Here is a 24,320-nt window from a genome sequence, read left to right as displayed (position 1 = left end):
TATAGAAATTTGTGAGACGAGATTTTTAACCAGATTCTTGTAGATATTTTCATCAGATTACACTAATCCGGTATTAAAGTTATTAATTAATATCGAATCATCCTCAATCACAGGACATGGTCTGTTTGTATCTAAGCAATGCTAATATTTTTAAACTAATTCATTAAACACATTTAAGTCTTAATTCTTTTAGTTTCAATAATGTCTCTAGAATCATAATGATACTAGAGCAAATGGTAATAATGATCAATCTCCCATCCATACTAATATTATAAATGCGAAAGTAACTCTGTCTGTCTGTTTCCCAATCACGCCTAAACTACTGAACCAATTTTCATGAAATTTGGTATGGAGATATTTTGATACTTCTTTGACTGCGCGGGCGAAACCGCGGATGGAAACCTAGTTTAATATAATAATCCCAACTTAATGTTCTCATGTTACGATACTTCGTTTGCTAATATACCCTTTATCTTATTGTAATAAGAGCTATATTCACTTGCAGGTAGTTCAAGTGGGTCCCCAGGAGCCCGCGCTGGCCGCCGCTCCTCCCTCGCCCTCACGCCAGAGGACGAGCCGCTAGTGGACGTCGCCGTAAGTGCATGCCTTTTGATTTCACTTTGGATCTGAGATTAATTGCTTATTGATCGTAATATTCTACAGTATATCAGATTAAAGGCCTATTCAAACAGCGGTATCCGCTACCGTCGTGGGTATCAGTACGCGCTTAGAGTATATATTATTATTCTAGGTACGTAAGAGATTTAATCGCGTACCCGTCAGGATACCGCTACCTAGCTAGACCTTAATGTCGTCTCCTACCTCTTTTACCCGAAATTAAATAAAAAAAATGCAAAAAAACATAAAAAAGCACTTTTGATTAATATAACAACCATAAAGGATTGCTTCTAAGTAACACAGAAAGAAATAATATAATAAAATCGCCAAAGTGGTCAAGTAGTACCTAAGTAGATTGACGTCGCTCTTCTGTAGTGGTAAATCGCTCTCCAATCGTGAAATAAACGACAATTTTAAATAAAATCAAAAGAAACAAAAATTAAACCTAAATATATTGTTACATGAATTTTAGAATTGCTGGAACAGTGTAAATGATGTTATGCAGTATGAATATAATGTAGTAAATGTCCAGTATGAACAGTCAACAGACAGGCGTAATAGGTTTAAGGCCATCTCTGAAAGCTCAGGATCTAGACGTTATATGCAGTCAATTATAATTTAGAAAGTGTCACGATGTTGGCATTCAAACAACGTACAACAACAGAATAAATTATCTTCCATGACTCAGTATCGTATGTAGTATACCTAGGTAATGATTTCAAAACTTTGTTTTAATGAAATTAACTCTTGTATTACATACAATATTCATTAATCGTCTTAATTTGGCTGGCATCTTTAATTGGGCTCAATGATAAAACTGAAATGTAAAAAGAAGAAGCCCTTTAAGATCTTGGCCATTGGGTACTATAAGTTCAAATAGAAATAACAATTATAAAATAACAATTAACACATTCTAACATATCTTACAGTATCCATCTTAATCACGGCAAATAATAATAAATCAGTTTTGTTTATCAGTGAACTCTTTCATTATTTAATTTAATATAAAAACTGAAAGGTATGTAAAGTAGCAGTTGCTATTGTAGTGTGTCATCATATCATATGATAGGAATACGTCAGAGTTATTATGATTAGATTATAATTGTTTTTTGTAGATGACGTTGAATTTTTAATTATCAAAACGAATACATTATTTCATAACGATAATTTCTCTATAATATCTCCAAGCGAGAGCCTAAGATATAATAATTGTAGAAAAAAAATATCAAGATTTTACATGTAAATTGATAGCGTGTTAATAACTCAGCCCCCGGAATCACAGACACAATAGAAAATCTATTGTGTCGTGGTCAGATCGGGCCACTCGGGGCTCAATGAGTTAAAAATAAAATTAGACCAAATCAAATAACATAATACACAATATAGATTAGGAAATAAGTAATTAACCAAGGGAAAACGCAACTGAATGTCCTATACAGTTCACGATTAAATTAGCTTGAATTTAATATTTATCACTTATCAGTAATCAGTGCCGTAATAATCGATAAATTGAAATTAACAGCTTCTTATCAGCGCTTATCTTTAATAGCGTAAAGTTACTTATTGTATTGTCTTAGTGAAATAGAAACTCCCCAAGTAATCAGGTGTGAATGTGATAGTGATTTAAATGGTATAGATTAAAGTGCTGTGAACATGTTATACGTGGAAACGTAACAATGGTTTTATGGTACAAATAATCGATTCATTTGAGTTATTATAATATCTCATATTTTAATAACAACTCCTTAGCAATGACACATCGTTATCACGCTTTATAAATCAGTGGATATAGGTACGATTCCTTTGATATTACATTAATTAATTAACGATCTAAAAACATGACGTATTAAACCTTGAAACAATATTGTAACAGAGATTAGAATATTTGCTTTCAAAATATGTACTGCTAACAAATACAGGCTGTTTAAAATGGAGAACGATTCAAATAAGCAAAATGGAGTAATTGAGGATAACGAAGTGAAAAAAACGGGTTGTTGGGCGAAATTCAAAAGCCTCTTCGACGACCGAGGGTTCGATTTGGAGTACGAGTACAATAATGGGCATTCTGCGAATATTTCTAGAGATAATACAGAGAGTGAAGGGTACAGGCGGTTGGATAGGAATTCTGTTAATAAAGCGCCGCCAGATATCGTCGATGTAGACGGGGAATTGAGTGGCGTTATTAATTTTTACGAGCAATTCGCGACGATAAGTGACGAAGTGAAGGAGGAAAGTGCGGGCTTGTGGCTGAGGTCCACTGTGAGGAAGAGGGTGTCTATGCGACCGAGTTTGCTATTGACAAACATACTCGAAGAGAGCGCTGACGGCGACGGTGATTCTGTTGTAGTGGTAAGGGTTTCATCATCTATTTATGCAACTGCGCTTATATAAGACTATCGTTGCTTAGATGCTATCGACACTGTACTGACATAATACGTGTCTCTTCACGGTGAACAAATGTAATGTTATGGTAATGCCTTCGCTGTCACTTACCTATTTTGATTTATGGAAATCTTTGACTTTGAATGTTAGACATTTTAACAGATGCTTAGAAAAATATGAATGTCTATATTTACGAGTGGCTCTTACGAGGGTAAGATCACGAATCAATTATTTTTAGAATAATATTTATTGTGATATGTTACTATAAATCCTTACTATCATTTTAGAGTAAATAAATAAATAAAATAAATAATTAAAATAATATTATCAATATTTATGGGGAAAGGCTATCACACAAAAAGTGAGGTTCATGCGAACGTTATGCTAGTTTTCTCTACATTACATTGTATACGCCCAAAAATATATTTTTTCCCTTCGATATTTCATTTTACTTTTCACTGTACCTAAACAATATTGAATAAACCTTATAAACCTTAAACCAACACATAAATAGAGTAAATTTTAATCACGCACGTAATAAATTAAAGTCTCTCATAAATTATATTATCAATTTTAACGTGAAGCTTTCACCGCTAAATATTCATACCGAATTTATTTCAACGGCATTCGTGTTGTTTGAAGTTGGGAATTTGGGAATTTACTACATACTACCGCTACATTATTCGCATTACATTATCCAAACAACTTCATCTACTCTCACTTTGAAGCCAAAGAAAATTCCATTTCATTACCGATATGAATCAGAAGGGAATTGTATTATTTCACAATGGGCCACATTGCAAGTATAAAGAATTATTTAGCCCTGATACATGACGTAGTTCCATTATCATCAATGAAATCCCTTTTATCTCTAGATCTGTCTTCAAATCAATCTCATCGAAAATGGCCAATAATGAACACTGCTTTTGCGTACTTTTTGAAGTAACCAAAAATGTAGAGAAATTAAAACAAAGCATAATTGCTTCATTCATAAAAAAATTGAACCTAGACCTAGGTATATTTTTTATTTTACACACAAGTACTACAATATACTAGAACCTAAATAACTAGATTTATTTTACAAATTCGTGTTCATTTTGCGATCTCTGTAAACACTAAGCTGCGTCATGGGACATTAACTACAAATTGATATAAAGTGTGATTCGCGAATACTGAAATTGACATTGATCTCGTTCCCCGCCATGACACTAACGGGGAAAAATTGCGAACATTTAAACTTGTCCGTGGAGAGCTCTATTTTTTATTATAAATATTTTTGTAATTATTTTACATTGTCTATGAAATTATTTTTTGATAATACGCATCTTTATTTCTTTGTAATACCACTTGAACGATTTTAAGATAATACAATATATTAATTATCACTACATAGTATAAAACAAAGTCGCTTTCTCTGTCCCTATGTCCCTTAACCCTTTGTATGCTTAAATCTTTAAAACTACGCAACGGATTTTGATGCTTTTTTTTAATAGATAGAGTGATTCAAGAGGAAGGTTTTAGTATATAATTTATTAGGTTTTAGACAAAGCGGGCGAAGCCGCGGGTGGTAAGCTAGTTTTCTTATAAAAACAATTGTAATTTTTTGTACTGTAATTTGTGCGCTTGTAATATAATTATGGTAATAAATAACTGTCTTCATTAATTTGTATCGTAATGTTTACTACAATATAACACATCCCTTACATAGAAAACAATTAAGTTCAACAACTTCTATACTAAATAATTATAAACAACAACAGTGACATTGAGTGACGTAAAATATAAACGCCGTAAAATATTACCCAAAACTTTCCATTACGCCTTAAAGTTTTAATGTAAATAAATTTTAATTAATCTAACGTAAATGGCTGACGTCCTGTCAATTAGGGAAATTGTTTTTCACTTCTAACTAATGGAATAAACGGTGCTAATGAGAATAGTTTTAACAATTATAACTATTTAAACTTGTATATAAAAGTCTCGTGTCATAGTGTTAGTTGCTATAATTTTCCGATTTTTATGAAATTTTGAATATAAATGATTTGTCTAACTGGTCTGAAACAAAATGCTTTATTTTCATTTCTTAGTGATAAATCTTAACAAAGTTTGTCGAGTCAGGTAAAAATAATTATAATAATAATTCATTTATAAAATAGTCAGTTCCAATTGACACGCACTATATTAATCCTTAAAATATTATTTTGAATATTACATATTGATAGGTTTAGTTAATACATAGTGCGATTTATACAATATAACGAGCGCTATCTTTTCAAATTCACAAAAGACGTGTAGCTTTTGTCTTGGTCTATTATAAAACTAACCAATTATATTAACCCACGGGGAATCTATTGAATCGTGTATCCACATAGGTAGCTATACTAAAATCCCAGTCACAACGCCTAGGTTATTCAGAAATTCAAACCATTCTCGGATGTCCATTGAAGTGAACAAAGCCTCACGAACCGAATGTGTAATTTTCTATACAGGCTGAATGGTCAACGTGGAAGAATTTACGCTTTCAATTACAGAATTGGATTTGCTTATAGAGTAGAATTTATGGGGAATAATCACAGGAATAATATAATGTTACCTAGACATAAAATTTTCAGTTGTTAGATTATTATTTCAATAGTTAATCAAACAACATTTTTAAGATTGTATATACCTACATCGCTTCGAGAATCGCCAAAGCTAGGGCAACCTTCGCGCAGCTACGACCCATATGGAAGTCGGAAGTGCTAACACGTGGAGTGAAATTAAAAATATTTCGCTCCAACGTTAAGAGTGTCCTCTTATATGGGAGTGAAACGTGGAGAGTCACCAAAGATATCTCGCAGAAAATTCAGGTCTTTGTCAACCGCTGCCTCCGACAAATTCTAAGAATTTACTGGCCTGAAAAGATCTCCAATGACCAACTATTGGAACGCTGCCACGAGACACCGATTTTCCTCCAAATCTTACGCCGTAAATGGACATGGATTGGCCACACTCTTAGAAGGGACACCTTACATATACCCAGGCAAGCCCTGGAGTGGACTCCGCAAGGAAAAAGAAAGCGTGGCCGTCCAAGACAATCCTGGCGTCGTTCCGTGGCAGCGGAGGCTAGGGCGATTGGTTTGACGTGGCCGGAGCTGAAGAGCGTAGCCCAAGACCGAACGCGATGGCGGCGCACTGTGGACGCCCTCTGCCCCACATAGGGGCCATAGGACCTTAAGTCAGTAAGTCATATACCTACACGTTGCGTACAAATAATATACTATTTATAGTTTTAATTGCCAAATCGAAATTTCTCCTACATTAAGTAAGATCCTTTACTTAATTCAATTAAATCGTAAATTTTTTGAGGTTATTAAAGTGGCCATAATCTATAATATTAATAGTAACTAAGACCGTAAAGAATAATTTATTATCTGAGGACAAGGCTCCGCTCAAAAGCTTGGCACATTTTCTGAATTTTTTATTTGTATTTGTTGGTGTAGTGTTGTTCTGTTTGCACTCAAAATATCGTAAACATGTGGGTCGATTGTCCTTATATTAAGTAAATATATTTTAATTATGATTATACAAAATAAATAGTATATTATACTACGATATATCACCATTATTGAGCAGGCGTAGAGTCTCCGGAGAGCAACCTACGCAGAGGATTCTCACATATTCGTTATTAAATTCCCATAACTATAGAGTTAAGATTAATTTGTCTTGTATTGAAAATAATATTTTACGATCAAACCTGATGTTTTATAAGAATGTTGGAAAACTATTATTCTTAAATTGTAATTGACAAAAGTTATATGCTAAAAGTAATAGAAATAAACATGTACCTAGTCGATAATAACGAATTGAGATTATATATTTTCTAGTAAGATTGTTCTAAATTAAATACAGTATGATTAAATGTATTCAATATGAATACATCAAACTAGTCGCTTCAGTAAGTAACATTTATAACTATCAGAATATAATTAATCATTATAATTGAATTAATTATTTATTATTAACGAGCATTATCATTAGGCTCACACTGGACAACTAAATTACCAATTCGATCCCTATTGACCCAATACGTTAATTGGGTCATCTCTGAATCGAAAGAAATAATAATGAAATAAGACGTTTTAAATATAACTATAATATGTTTTACGATCTGAATAAAAACTATACACAGCTATATTTCTTAAGTACATATTAATTATTAATCCCAACGGGCGCATACGTACGTGATCAGAATGTTCTAGATTCAGTGTCTACGCCAAATTTGATGGTATCCCATTTATTTAATTGAAATGTACTCATGGCCTTATTTATTATTTTGAATCTATTTTTACAAGCTGGACTATTTCTCACAAAAGATCGTGACACAAAAGTTTATATACTTACGAGTAATGAGTGTAAAAATGAACATTAAACTATGAACTAACTGCTAACATAACAACAAACTTTATCTTTCGGCTATTTGCGAACAAATTCACTCAAAAAGCGTACAAACTTTCGTAATATACAAACCTGCTTATGAAAGGTACTCAAACTTTATTATTAAACCATTGTAATGTTATATTTAACTTATTTAGTATAACATATCCAAACTGTTTGCCAATTTGTTAGAAAATTATGTTCATCTAGCTTCAGGTTAATGTCAACGAAAATTACATGACTGAAAAGTGAAAATTATCATTAGGCTACGTAGGGATTCGCGTCGGTACATAATATTATAATATGTATTTAGCCGTGCACTTTGATGAAAGCATAGAATAAAAATTTATTTTCTACTCATTTATATGCCTTGATTATTATTATCCCTCAGTAAAGTAGGTACTCTACATGATGGCATTATTGCGTGAACAGCTTTTTTAATCATAGTTATATCAACTTATTATTTTAAATTTAACGTGTTTATAGATAAAAATATGTACCTACCACGTTTTACTTTCTTATTAATTTATAGTACCCATAACATATTTATTAATACGTTATGTCTTTGAATTACAAAATCATTGTTTATAATATTATGATTATTATACGATTAATTGAGATAAATTAATTGCGAAGTTAGTTGGTTATGAAGGTATTATAAGAGCAAAGTATTCCTGCCTTTGCATTAAAACGTAACATTTAAAATTCGTAGACTAAATTTGCCCAGTAAATTCCTGTGATTTATGTACAACGCAAATAAAGACTGCCTAACCCTTCACTGAGATTACCCAAAGGTAGTGGCTTAAGTAAGGTTTAAACAATTTGTTCGTACAGTTATTTCGGTCGCTTTTCAAGTATTCGTGCGTGGTTTGTTTTGTACTTTTTAAAATATAAAACGTTGTTGTTTGAACTTTCAACTCACAAGTAGCGTGGATAAGGCTGAAACTGACATTTGTAGGAATTACATTTTCATAATTAAATAAATCGCAAATCTATTCATACAATGTCCATACATCAAATGGTATTTAGTATTTACTAAGCTTACTTAATTACGCAATATAATATAAATAGAACATGTGTTCAGTAAAATCAAACAGTGACAAATGATATTACTATAGACGTCCTTTACCTGTCATGACTACATTTATGCACACTGCACATTGGCATATTATTAATTATTATTGAAACGTATATTATGCTAAATGAATAGGCAACACAATTTATTAAAATGTAATTCCTTGATTTATATGCTAGAGGCACAAAAATATAGAGTTCATTGATAGAGTTGCCTTTTTCTCATTATTTAAATTTTTAAACAAGACCGTTTGTGCCGAGCACACGTGACACAAGTGAAACTTCTTTGGCAAGATTCAAAGATAGAAAAATCGTCGCTTAACTCCATGACGTGACAGTAATGCCACTACGCGACCTTGAAATTTTACTCTCATCGCGCCTAAAGAAAGTCTCGATTTTGATAGATAGGTATATTACGTACGTATCTACTCATGTACGTATCAAGTCACTCAATTATATCGTATAACTAATAAATTTTAGGCATTATTAACATAATATAGGTTACATCTAAATAACGTACCACGTGCCTATAGTCAAAGCAAACAGAATCACGTGCGCGATATAGTTACTAAACAATCTCTTGAAAACATACAAGTTGAACTAATTAATGTTTGCATTATGAAATAAGAGTTTTATATCAATAATTTGAGCAATAAATAATAAATCTCTGCGGCATCGTATCGCCACATTGAAACCATTCATTACAGTAATTGGAACGAATGGCCAGAGTTGTGGGAGCTTATTAACTATATAATAAACCGAATACGGCTTATAATATAATAATAAATGGAAATTCGAAATTATTGGTGAAATATTAATAGTATTTTACTAAAATAATGGTATTTGTATTTATATATGTATATTTATAACTGAATAAAAGGAAATACTTAGATATAACGGACATATATTTAACTTTTATATTAGGTACATTTAGGGCCGATTTTTCAATCCTTGGTTAAAATTTATCCATCCAATATAGTATTACACGAACATTTTAAAATGTCACCTGTAAACTGTCATATACGGACAATTAGGCCGAGATTCATAGATCGCACTTTAACTTTACTTTGATGGAAAGATCTACTTTCAACCAAAAATATATTTCTTAGTCGTGTCAAGCTCATCTTTACTTTCCAGAAACTATACTTTACTTAGTAAAGGCTAAGGAGCCGATAATCATGACTTTGGTCTCAAAGTAAACTTTACATTACTATGCGTATAAATTATGTAGGCCTTCATTAATTTAAACCAATTTCCTAGAATAGAAACACATTTTAATATGGTTGGGTTATAGATCGAAACGTCATGTCGAGTAACATTTTTTTGTTGATGTGTTGATCGTTGCGTGATCGTTGCATTGTTTCGTTTGTCTTAAGTATAACATTATTATAATATTTTTCTGACGAATTTTGCGGTGTCTACCGGTTTTTGATATTTCTACTATAATCTTCCTACATAATGGTTTTTTTTCTAAACATTTCATTTTTGATATAAAATAATAATGTTATTATTATATAATATGTTTTTTTATGGAAATATAACTTAGTTTAATAATATTATGTTCTCAAAAACATAAATTATGCGTATAAAGTAACAGTTACACGTCTTACCCTGTACTTTACTTTGGGGCCGTACTTTTCTAAGGAAAGTCAAGTAATTCTCTCTGAAATTAAATATGTTGAAAGTAAACTTCGGCCATACAAAGTTTACTTTGTGAAGACTCTTTTGCTCTAAAGTAATGTCACGATTGTGAATCTGGGCCTGAGAATACGTCATTTTGAAATGGTAGTTTAATACGTTATTCGATGAATAAGTTTTAACCAAGGATTGAAAAATCAGCCCTTACACAGTTATTACCTTGAAAATGCGGAAAAATACTTAATTTGAAAAAGATAGTAAAAGCAAAGCTTTTAGGTATAATATTCGCATGTACATTGTACTCTGGACATGTCTTAGATTGGCCTCGAGTGTAATTTAATCCTGGTTTTATGAAGGTACACTGGGAGGATAGGTAGGTTAATATAGTTTATGGCAACGCTCTCTGCTCTATGAATATATCGGTGTTTAACATCTCTGGGTAATTGTTTACAAGAATCATTTATCCATTAGTCAAGAATTTTTAATGCAATATTTTAGTTGAATTGTTTTTATACAACAGAAAAAAAATCATTTAAAAAATGTTTTTTTTGCATATATTATATTCAATTGATTTGTACATTTTATTTATTTATTTATCACCCTTTAATAAAACTATACATGGGAAACTTATTGCTAATTTATACAAAACAAAAATACAGTATAGTTTATAAGGCGGCCTTATCACTTAGAAGTGATCTCTTCCAGGCAACCTGGGCAATTTATTGTCTGTTACCTGAAATAAATGCAATAAAAGAAAATAAATGTGCTTTTACTTATGTACATATAAGCAATGTATAGAAATGTTTTATTGTAATGTATGTGAATGTTTGATTTCAATTGTAGTCATAATTTACATAACAATCGTACCTAACTCTAATGCAATATAATTCGACTCAACGAATCGTGTAAATTATTCCATTTTATATAAAATATAACGTAAACCATTAACATAAGCTAGCTCAACTAAAACTGAATGAAGCTTGAATAGAATAGAATTTTATTATCCTACTTTGTCCTGATTCCATTTTCCGTAAAATTATTTTATACACGTGTTTTGGATCCTTCTAATATTAGAAATATACCAATTACATCGTATAAAAATATATATACTTAAGTAAAAGTGAAATATCACGTTATTCTCTCATTACCAATCTTAAATATTAGACTTTTCTTAGACATTAATTATTACCTATTTCCTTTTTGAAGTGAAACTTCTTTATCGGGATTGGAAAACAATTTTGTGTGTCATTTTTTTCGTTACGCGTGACATTTTTCCGTTACGCGCCATCTTTTTCTTATCGCCATCTATTCCCTACCACGCGTGATTCGACGTATTTCTGTAAAGTTGCATATAGTAAATTATTTAAAAAAAAATAAGGTCATAAAGAAGTTTCACTTCTTACGTGTGTACAACATTTTTATTTTCTAACTTATCTGTTCGGAACAATTCCAGCTGCAGGATTTCGATCCGCTGCTATTCGTCATACCGTGATGATAAAGCCTTCCTCACTTTAATTAGACCAGTAGTTTCTAACATTAGCGCGTTCGAACAAAAAATTTATTTAGTTAGTTCTAAATATTAGAAAAAAGTATATATTTACAATATCGCACCTTCGGTAGAACAAGGGCACAATTACAGTTTTTGCAATTTTACAGGAGAGCCATTTTAAGATATTTGTAGTACTTAATGTGGTCTAGCTATGATAATAATTTTTTTATGGTTGTTCTGCTTTGTATGACATAAACTATATACTATATTCGTTTAGGTGTATCGTTTACAAATATTAAAAACTGCTAGTTTTTTTTTAATAATATTTTTTTCATAAGTAGGTGTACATTTGTGCCCTTGTTCCACCAACAAGAAAATTAATTTGTAAATATGGCCATATCTAAAGCTTTAAGTTAATAATTTTGGAATGATAATAACGTGTTTTTTTGTATAAATGTTTTATTTTCTTAAACACTTTAGAGAGCCGCAGTACTTTATCACAAAAATAGAGATCAAAACTTACTAATCAGCCATTACACATCTTCAACAATCTGAAAATATTATGTTTCCTAGCAAAATTCTTTGGAATCGCTTTAAAAATTGGAATAATAGATATAAAACAGAACAAGAAAGAATCATAATTCAATTCCTTGACATTAAATAATTCCTCCTTTTTCGTGGCATTTTTTATAAGGCTTATGTATTCTGCCGGAGTGCATATTGATATTGGGCCAGCTTTTTTTGCACGTTTTACATTCCAGAATGGACGGCATCGGCTTTATGCTGGGTCCCCTAATTTATGTATGATCGATTTTATAGGCAATGTGTTCACAGCAAAATAATACATTCCAAAAACAAATTTGAAAAAGAAAAATAATTATTTACGAATAAATATCTTACTAATATTATTATTATTTATTATGTAAACTCGAAAGTTTTTGAGGATAGATTTGTGGGTGTGAGGGTATGTTTGTTGTATTTTGATTGGCAGTCCTATCATTTAAATTTCTAAAAAACTAACTTGTTTTTTTGCTCTCTACAGCAATTATCGGAATAAAATGTTACTTTTAAGACCATGGAGTACCTATAACAAATCTTGGACAGACAAGGGCACAATTGTCTGAACGACTTTGTCCTCCCAATTTTTAAATCGTAAACTAGGCATAAGTGTGACAGATATGGCCTTGTCGTTCCAGAAATCAAAAACATTATAGGGCATATTTACATAAACGACGTTAGCGCTCCAAGTGACAGCTAGCTCAGTCCCCGCCGATGGCACAACTAACCAATGAGACTTTGTCTCGCCAAGAGAGAAACAAAATAGCGCCAAAATGACAACGCCACTATTTCAATCTGGCTGTTTTTTGTAGGAATTAAACGAATGTCTTTGTCCCTCCAGTTGAAAGGGCCTTTTTAAAGCATTTCTGCATATTTAAGTCATTTTGGCAATTTATGACAATTATGCCCTTGTTCTACCGAAGGTGCGATATGTTAATGCAAAACTATATGTATTTTAATGGAAACAGACAAATTGATATCCAAATATCTATCATACAACTTACAAGTACTAAGTACTTATGTGCATTGAACGATACCCTCATGACCTACATACATCTCACGTACCATCTCTAGCAATGCATACAGAGTAGGATATTTCGTAATAAAACCTTATTCGTCTCTTACCTGTCCTATATTTAATTTGTGCTATTATAAAATGATATCAAGCAAGTATTTACGTTAAATTACATATAATAATATTCGTTTGTTTGTCGATTTGGATCGTGAATACTGGCAATACTACTTGTGAAGTTTTTTTACATTTTCTTACACGAACAAAATCGCAAGTAAACCATGATGTATTTATACATACTAATGTATAATTACATCATTCTGTTGCATTTAACTTTGTGTCAACATATACTAATAACTTTATTGTTAATCGGTAAAAACAAACAATAAACGTAAATTTTTAAGACACTTAAAAACCATAAATTGTTGGCGAAATCTTATCAACTACTTAGCAAAACTGAACACAAGCATAAAATGTGAAATTATTGTGATTTCGCTAAAATTTATATTTTCCAACTTATAAGCAAGAAAAAATAAAATCCCTTCCAAACTATAAGTAATTATGAAAGGTATAATAAAGACTTTTATAGCTGCATTACCGAAAAATAAAATGTGTTATTGATACAAAGAAAATAAATTATCTTATAAAGTCTTCAAATGCTGCATAATAATGTATAAAGTTTTAATCTTTTATAATAATCACGGGTTCTTTAATACACTAATGATAATCCATACTAATATTATAAATGCGAAAGTAACTCTGTCTGTCTGTCTGTTACTCAATCACGCCTAAACTACTGAAGCAATTTGCATGAAATTTGGTATGGAGATATTTTGATACCCGAGAAAGGACATAGGCTACTTTTTATTGCGAAATATATACCACGGGCGAAGCCGGGGCGGACAACTAGTAATCCATATTTATTCGAGCCATTAGCCGTAATTTTAGCTAGGGAAATTTTTCCAGGCTAACTGTAAATTTGTATTATTATTCGCACTGCAACCAGCTGTATTGTAATGCAACAATACACACCGATATCACGTTATGTGAAGCGGTGTTACAGACAGAATACAAAATATCCCGGCTTTGTCATATAGGCAACGTATAGGTGTCAAGGTTTCAACCCGACCTTCTTAGGAATTGTTGGAGAAATTCTATTGAAAACGAATATATTTTGATACTTTATATTCCATATTTTATCGAAATCTCGTTGAACCTGAATATTTTGCTCATATTGCTTTGATTATTGTAATTTGTAAGGTTAGCAGTGTTTTGAGAGCCGTGGTTCAACCTTTTTGACAGGATTATTAGCGTGTTGTAAATGGTAGTTTCGTCAGTGTTATTTTATCAGTATGTCTCTCCAGCTCAACATTAAATCATATTTTTTATTCAATATGAAATTAAACTTATACCTACCATAAGAAACGTTATTTTATCGATTTCACCTCACATATTATCTCCTAAAATATAAGATGCAGCTCCCAACTCTCTGTGCCGATGATAACAGCGTACTGTTACACATCATCATCTGGATCATATGCATGTGGCAATTCAAAATTCACCAATATATACTTGATCAATAGAACCGGAATCTCGGCCTTGTGTCACAACCACCTCGCTCCAGTTAGTGTCGTGAAACGGCCCTATAAAAGTTATTTGATTGCTGGAACATTGCGTAACCGAAGTCAAAGGTACTGTAATTATCCAGGAAAGGTAAAGTTCACCCACGAACCGACGATTAAAGGTTCCACAGCAACTAGCACGCGTATAATTGCATGCGAATGAACATTCTCGCTATGTAGGGTCTATTTATTAGAAGAGTTAGACACGAAGTTAGTTTGAATGTAAGTGGCTGTAGAAGCGTGTAATTTAAAATTGTCATGCAAATTTAGATCCTCTTTCATCTTTACATACGAGTTATCTCTTTGTTCCTAAAGGGACAAACAGAGAGTAACATAAATCATTTTGATAGGAAGAAATTGTGTTTGCATAAAATTGTATTGGAATATGTCCAATATTAGGATATGTTTACTCCATATACTATCGTTATTTGTCTCTCTTATTGTACCGGATATTATTATTTAATACAAATAAAGAATATTTGATGGCACAAATCCCAATATAATCCTACTAATATTATAAATGCGAAAGTTTGTATGGATGTATGGATGTTTGTTACTCTTTCACGTAAAAACTACTGAACCGATTACAATGAAATTTAGCACACATATAGAGGGTAACTTGGATTAACACATAGGATATTTTTTATCCCGGAAATCCCACGGGAACGGGAACTATGCGGGTTTTCCTTTGCAAACGCGGGCAAAGCCGCGGGCGGAAATCTAGTAAATAAATATGCGAGTAATTGTATCTTAATTCTTTATTGTTTATCGTCTATTTCAAATGTAGGAAGATATTATAAAGTTTCTAACATTTGAAGTTAAATACTTACTAACAATTAATTATATTCTAAAAAAAAGTACCAACTAAAATCAATTTATCTGTATGTTGTGGGACATTGACAAATGAATTTCACCTCAATTCGATCACATCAATATTCTTACGTTGAAATGGTAATAAGCCATCTTTGACCTGTTAGACGAACCCTTTTTCCAACGAGAATAATTGTAAGACCCTCTCAGTTTTCATGTACGTGAATCTTGTTAGAAATAAGTGTAATAATAATGTATAGGTACGGAGGAAATTTTAAAATATTAAAAATTATCCTATCTTACGAGTACTCGTAATAAGTTTATATAATTTATCCAGAAACTAGCTATGCCCGCGGTTTTAACGAAATTATTGGTCTTAACGAAATTATATAATATAGCCTACCTCGATAAATGGGCTATCTAACACCGAAATAATTTTCCGATCGGACCAGTAGTTTCTGAGATTCAACTAAACAAACAAACTCTTCAGCTTTATATTTATCTAGAAATTATGTCTCATAACAATTTAACAATGCACTGCATTTACGTTTAAACATTATTTTGATTTTATCAACAGTAAACTCTTCTAATAGTCAAAGAAAAATTATTAACATGGATCTTTAAATTACTTAAATACTCGCGATTGAATCCCCAGTCTGTTACACTTACTAGTATGTGAATATTAAAATTTTTAACGTAAACAAAAATATTAAGCCAGTCAAGGTTCAACCTATTATATTTATACGCTTTCCTTGTTTGAACGAATGGTATTCCTGCTTCATCGGAACTTTAAACATCAACACAATATTTATTGTTTCTTTTATTTCCAGCTTCGCTTTGTCTGATAAATCTTATTTGAGCTGCATCATTTTATTCAAGGCTATATAAAAGAAATAAATGTATTAATTTTATATATAAGATTGAAAAGCTCGTTTCTTTGTTTGAAAATAAATTTATCTGATACGAGTCATCTTACATAATGGATATTATTAATCGGAATAATAATATTTTGGGCAGAATTTCTAAAAGGATAACTTGAGTATTTTGAGAGGTTTCAAATCAAGGTAACAGAGTTGTTAAGAAATCTTATAATAATGTTTTACTTTAGCTAATAATGTAGCTAAAAAAGCGTTTACGATATTTTTCACGGAAATTGTCGAATGCATTATATTGCAATTGTGTGCATTGTAATCTATACATATAATAAATCTGTAGAAGGGTCAATTCTGTACATTGAAAATATTGAAAAAATAACTAGCAGGGGGTGTTACTGGATCGATACCAAACCCAAATATGTGATTAAAAAATTTTTTGTCTGTCTGTCTGTCTGTCTGTCTGTCTGTCTGTCTGTATGTGAAGACATCACGTGAAAACTACCGGTTCGATTTCGATGAAACTTGGTATAATTATACCTTATTATCCTGGGCGTAAAATAGGATACTTTTTATCCTGGAAAAATACGTAGAAAAAAAATTAATCTCAATTTTTCAGTTATCCATAGACGTTGTTCTGTAGTAGGTACCGCGAACACACGTTGCGTATTATTATAGACCTAGCCGTATTTGGGTCCAATAGATATTTATAAGATGTCATTGTCCGAGTTACTCAAAATGGAGAAATAAACCATCCACGCAAAGACCGACATCCGCGCGGACGGAGTCGCGGGCGGAAGCTAGTTTAAAATATAACGTATGTAATGCAATTATAATAAAGTATAGGTACTTGTTCATAAAGACTAATTGACTAAGCTGGTTAAAACGGAAAAATAGTCGAGGATGCTAAGCTCTTGTAAATCGCAAATGGTTTCTATCTCAGACGTCCCACGGGATAGCCAGGGATCAAACCGGGATTTCGAATACTACGGTATCACGTAACTGATACTTTAATCGTCGGTTTCTAATCCACGCTTTCGAGTGGGTTTTTCTTGTTTTCGTTCTATAGAAATACGGTATCTGGAGGAGGTTTTCGAGAAATTTTGAGAGCTTTATCAACTGCCTTCAGACTAGATTTTACGTAATTTTTTTGCTTAGTTTTAGAAGAATAATAAAATTACAATTTGTTATTTCTTGAAGTCGGTTTATAAAAGGAATACCGTATGACTCGTTATCAAAAAGGTAACAAGACGATTGTGACAAAGTAAGTTTTATATACAATGAATAAATACTGTTTAGAACTTATATTTGACACGGAGTTGAACATTTCACTAGAAATTTTATAATTTTAATCAACCATTTATTTAAAATAAATATTTTGGTTAGAAACGAAGGCAGAATTTGGGGATGAATACATTAAATAAATATTTGAACAGAATTTCTGTACACATAGAAATAGGTGATAAATAGGCGGTTTCTAACTAAACAATATTCCCGTAAGTGCTGTCCGTCCTTTGTTATGTCCAGTGAAGTGGGTTGAGATGGGACAAACAATAGATAGAACTCTAACGATGAGTACTTGTAAATATCTCAATATTTAAATTCATATTAGTGCTTCTATCTTGAAAATATTTGAATATATGGAGAATGAATGTTTGGACATTCGATTTGGACGATTTGATTCTATGTAATGCTGTACGTTGACTCTATGTCAAGCAATACTCGTGGTTATGAAGCTCTTAAAAGTTATCTACTTGCTTGTTTATTAAAGTATTTTTGTTAATAAGAGTGTAATAATACAACGACGTCGTTGGTGAAATATATTTTAAAATACGACTTAATAAATCTTGCATTACATTTTAAAACGCGATCAATAATCACCATAATAAATCGGTTTTTATTACGCAACTGTTTCGACTTTGCTTTCTAATTACGTTTCTAGTCGATTGATCATTAAAACAACACCCATTTTGCATAAATTTAGACTCAAGAGCGATAATCTTAATAGCGGTGAAAGGATTTATTATGCTTACGTTAAGCCCCAAGTAAAATAACTGACCGGTTATTAGAACATACCAGTATGAAGTAATTCAATTAATAAGCTATTTCGAATATTCATATAAAATGTGTTAGCTGTAAGTATTTTTTTAAGTTGAAAATTTTAAAAATCTGCGACGAGAACCCAGCCATAAAATTCCTACGTCATGCGTATTTGGACCGGAACTTTGACTCATATAACAATATTTTTAAAATGTGATTTATTCCCATAATCGTTTAATATTTATTTGGTATCGTGTTAATGTATAATTACAAGAATACTTCTCTTTGCAGAACAGGTCCCCGCCGCCCGCACAAATCCCAAATGCATTGTTCTACGCACCACCGGAACCATTAGAGGTAACTGCGCATTTTGTAATTTAATTTTATGCTTTAAAATTTGTTTTATGTTAATATGTGTTCATATTGGATATCCTGTACAATTTCATAATTCTATATTTATTGGTACCTACTTACAGCTTAAATTAGTATTAAGGTTTGATCGCTCTGAAAATATTTTATCCTGTGTTAATTATAAATATGCGAATTTAGAATACATATTACATATAGAAAAATAGTTATCAAATAAATACGTGATATTTAACTTATAATGCAGAATTTAAGAGTGTATAGTGGCCATAACTAGGAGCCGAAAAAACTTACTCCCTAAATAATTGCGAATGTATTTTATGAACTTCTCTAATAATATTAACTATAAATCAAATTATGTAGGTATGTGAAACGCATCATTCACAAACATAATTTCCTTATACATTATTCTTTCCTATAGTTACTATGCGTATTCCCGGAGCGTGCGTCGCGCGTCTGCGCAGCCGCCTGCAACGCAGTCGCACGCGCGGGTGGCGAAGCGAGGTCCGTGCGGAGCGCGCGCGAGGCGCTCGACGCGTTCCGCCGCGACTCGGACGCGCGTATACCCCACGTGGTCGTGGTAGACGCGCGACAGCCGCATCTCATGGACGCTGCGCTATTGGCTAGGTGAGTCGCAAGTCACAATCACTTTATGAAACTAATGACTAATGAGGGTTTTATCGTACTATAAAGTTATTATTTTATCGTGCTATAAACTTTTTGGAAATGCTTTATTATACATATAGGTAATTGCCGTATAAGGAAGGTGTTATTTTATTCAAATAAACCTGTAACTCTAAAAACATATTCTTTCACATAAGTTTTAAGTATCATACCCGATTTAATGAAGATACAAAGTGCCTATGAATTTATTTAGATAGTATAGACTATATTCAAATATTTCATTACCTGAAAAACGTCCTTTAAGAACACAATAGCTCTATCAAAAAGCAGGAAAACGAATCAACTTCTATTCAATGTTGGAAACGAATAAAATTATTTTCAATGTAGCGACAAAATAAATATCAAAATGTAGCGACAAAATAAATATCGAAATATTTATGATACATTTGACTATCGGTACACAATATCAAATCACAATATCATAAATCGTAAACGAATCAATGAAACATGACTCAATAACGCCTACATAAGTAGGAATAATTTTTCTTCATTTTCAATGAATAGTGAAATGGCACCAGCTGGAAGAAACGAAAATAATTACGACTACAATAGCTCAATTTTTCCGTTGTTCTCTGTTTCGCTGTGTTTAAATAAAGACATTACAAAGAAGGTTGCTCACGTCTAATTTCGACGAAATGAAATCACTGACGCCGCTTTTCCTATTGAATTATCGCGGAATTTATGAAGGCAAGAATTTAATATCAGCGACTTATAGAACACATCCGTTGGCCGATTTATAAAACCGCGCAATAAAATACAACGGAAATAAGGCGATTACTGGTATTCAATTTACGATCATCGCAGTCATGCGACCTCATATTTTTCACTTCGTCTTTGTTTGCTGTTTGATGTAAGAATTTAATTAGACTCGTGAGCAATCGATTATGACTAAGTATTTATTATCTAGAGTAATAAATACTTCTTATTTTTTAATAATCTGCAAAGGCACTTTACGTTTATTTTTTGGGCATATTCTGCATTCTATAGTCACAGCCTTTATGAGACAACACAAATATAATTCATTTGTTAAAAACATCATCATTATCAATCGCAGTGTATTCATAAAAGTTTTACTAAATTCACTGTGCTAACAACACCTTTGTGTTACGTAACAATTTAACCTGACAATACAGCAACTATTCTCGCTGACCACACATTAATCACATTGTTCCCAAGTCGTTGTAAAAAAACAAATCGCAGTCTATTAATGTCTTATAACGTCTGGTGGCTGCAGTTTAATTTGCATCCATTGTACAGATAGATTAATGGCCTTTCTTTGACGGGACCTCGTTTATCAATGACATCTATTGACCGATATTACAACAAGCCTTTTGTTGGACGTTTAAGATTAAATTGAGTGCATGAGCTCCACGTATCGTTTCGAATACTCTTGAACTCGATCTGAACTATTTATAGATGCAGAAAGAAATTAGATATGGGAAACATTACCACAGATCATATAATAAAGAACGTTAGTAAGATTCAAAAATGCTTCTAGAAGGAGTCTAATCTATACATATAATAAATCTGTAGAAGGGTCAATTCATTCATTGAAAATATTGAAAAAATAAATACCAGGGGGTGTTACTGGATCGATACCAAACCCAAATATGTGATTAAAAAAAATTTTGTCTGTCTGTCTGTCTGTCTGTCTGTCTGTCTGTCTGTCTGTATGTGAAGGCATCACGTGAAAACTAACGGTTCGATTTCGATGAAACTTGGTATAATTATACCTTATTATCCTGGGCGTAAAATAGGATACTTTTTATCCTGGAAAAATACGTAGAAAAAAATTAATCTTAACTTTTCAGTTTTATAGACGTTGTTCTGTAGAACCGCGAACACACGTTGCGTATTATTATAGGCCTAGCCGTATTTGGGTCCAATAGATATTTATAAGATGTTTAATTGTCAGAGTTACTCAAAATGGAGAAATAAACCATCCACGCGAAGACCGACATCCGCGCGGACGGAGTCGCGGGCGGAAGCTAGTCTATACTAAAATTATAAAGTTGAAGAATTAGTTTGTTTGTTTGTTTGTTTAAACGCGCTAATCTCGGGAACTACTGGTCCGATTTGAAAAATTCTTTCGGTGTTAGATAGGTCATTTATCGAGGAAGGTTATAGGCTATATATTATTACGCTACGATCTACAGGAGTGGAGCCACGGTGGTGAAACCGCGCGGAGCAGCTAGTTGAATATAAAAATGTTTTAGTTGGCATGTTTTCGTTTAAATCTTACTAAGAAAATATTTTAAAAGTTACAATTGATATGTAAAGTGAATTATAAGATATTCTTTAAATAAATTGAGTTTGTGGATTCGAGCAGAAGGAAATCAATTCGGTATTCAGATATGAATTCCAATTAAAGGATACGACTGCTCTTTGAATCGTACAATCCTTGAAATTAGATTGTCGAAGAGATATTTTAAATATTCTACAAGGACTTAGTATTTTCTCCAATGAATGCATCTTTATAAGAACGATTAATTCTAAAATTTTTTCTAGAAGATAAAAGCATTAAACTTTTAACTTTTTTTATGCAATCAGTTTTCATAAAAAAATATTGGATCACACATTCTTTAGTTTAGAATTAGCTATATAGATTACTAGCTTTCCTCCCGCGGCTTCGCCCGCTGTGCCTAAAACCTAATAAATTATATACTAAAACTTTCCTCTTGAAACACTATATCTATTTAAAAAACCGCATCAAAATCCGTTATATAGTTTTAAAGATTTAACTTTTAAGCATACATATGGACAGAAAAATCTACTTTGTTTTATACTAATTTTTAAGATGGCGGCCGTGGGACAAGGGTGGCGACCCCACAAACTTGGTGATAGCTTCACACTAACCCCCCCTACACATCAAAAAAATAAAATGCGTCCTCCTAAAAAACGCAACCCCAAATGTAACTTTTCAATGAACTATAATAACAATGATTATGAACTAACTATTATCATCTATTATACAGTAAAAGTTCCTTATTCGCGCTTCCTTTATTCGCGTTTTCACTATTCGGGAATTAAAAAAATGCGACCCAATTTCTATATTCGCGACTAAAAATTTTTTTATTCGCGGATTTAATAAGTACATACATAATAATAAAATTATTCCAATAGGTATCTAACACAATATCCTTGTCAAATGGACTAATAAGAAAGTAAAATAGATCTTATTACAAGTTAGCCTAAAGTACATAATATTATGTTGTTAATTAATGATATCGCCGAGGCCTTTGACCCAAGCCGCCTTTGTCGCAAGCCGCCTTTGCCGCGATTGATGTTTTTGAGAATGTAAATAAACAGAATGGAAGCAACCTTATAACTCAATAAATAAAGTATATTTTTAAATGTAGTTCCGTTTATAGTAAAAGCCGCTTTGCGTGTTTTATTGTTTCGTCTTTCACATTCGTTACAAAAATTGTGATCGAGTAACGTCTACTGCACTCTTCCTAGTTTATAATGTCAACTAAAAAAAATGAGACACGAAAAAAATCTCAATCGTCACCTAGGAACGTATAACGTAGAACCTATAATCCCATATAATAATTACCATTCCGTATTCACGGTTTCTGTATTCGAGGCATATATTTTATGGAACATATACCCCGCCAATAAGGAACTTTTACTGTAGTGATTAATCATTATTATTAGTCAATAATCATTATTATTTGACTATTATCAATTATTTTTTAAGTAATAATCATTATTGTTTTTTTCCTTAAAATAAACAACTGTAATTAATAATAATTATACCCCAAAATTATGCAAATAATACACCAATTACGTAATAATAATCCATACTAATATTATAAATGCGAACGTAACTCTGTCTGTCTGTCTGTTACTCAATCACGCCTAAACTACTGAACCAATTTGCATGAAATTTGGTATAGAGATATTTTGATACCCGAGAAAAGGCATAGGCTACCTTTTATTGCGAAATATCTGTGCCTCCAGTGAATAAGGGAATAACTCAAAAACAGCACTTTTCAGGAGAGACAAAAAACTATATATCAACACTAAATCTTTGTAACTTCAAATTTTTAAGCTTGTATGGGTAAGATATGATGTTAGACTTTAGTTTTACATATAAACAGATATTGTAACAACCCCATAAATATACTTTTTTCGTGTTTTTTTGTAGTTGTGGCCTTATGAACGAGTACTTCATGGAATAACTCAATGTATTCACATAATTTTTTTTTGCTCTTTGCAATATAACGACTTATGCCCTAATGCACTATGTTCATAGTCGCTTATCACGACTTATATTATTGCCAGTTTTGGTTTTATAGAAATAATGCGACTTATCATGCTTGAAATTTGTGTACTTTATGACTCAATTGAGGCCTTTTAGTGGAACAACCATGCATGTAGCTTGAAAAACGAACGAAATCAACGGATTTTTTATCGTTATTAGATATAATAAAAACAAAACAACATTTAGGTGTTTATGCATTTAACCTTAGAAGTCCAATCTACGTAAATTTGATGTACACCGCGGCGAAATATCTTTGTCTTTTCTATATTTACCATCGAATCACTTCGAAATCCAGAAACAACTCATTAGCCGTCGAGACCTAGCAGTATATAGTTGGCTCTTCCCGGTAAATTCCGCCATTTTGTAGTAAAGAGGATGTTGTACGTCATTTTGACGTATAATTGGGCTTTTCGTAACTTTTACGATTGTTTAAAAAAAATATTTTGTGATTTATTTGAATATTTTTTTTCCA

The 24,320-nt window shown here is 32.0% G+C and overlaps 1 protein-coding gene across 1 annotated transcript in view; it reads left to right on the top strand.

The window, feature by feature from the left end:
• The first annotated feature begins 2,381 nt into the window (after window positions 1-2,381).
• Window positions 2,382-24,320, top strand: part of LOC123698984 (high affinity cAMP-specific and IBMX-insensitive 3',5'-cyclic phosphodiesterase 8-like) — a 64,013-nt gene continuing 42,074 nt past the window's right edge. Inside the window, exons 1-3 of the mRNA XM_045645828.1 lie at window positions 2,382-2,967; window positions 18,823-18,888; window positions 19,319-19,524. Coding sequence (XP_045501784.1) covers window positions 2,548-2,967; window positions 18,823-18,888; window positions 19,319-19,524 — 692 coding nt within the window. The 5' untranslated portion in view covers window positions 2,382-2,547. The remainder of the gene's footprint in view (window positions 2,968-18,822; window positions 18,889-19,318; window positions 19,525-24,320) is intronic.

The sequence above is a fragment of the Colias croceus genome, chromosome 17 (genome assembly GCF_905220415.1).
Source record: "Colias croceus chromosome 17, ilColCroc2.1".
Classification (NCBI taxonomy): domain Eukaryota; kingdom Metazoa; phylum Arthropoda; class Insecta; order Lepidoptera; family Pieridae; genus Colias; species Colias croceus.
This window is presented reverse-complemented; position numbering and strand designations above follow the sequence as displayed.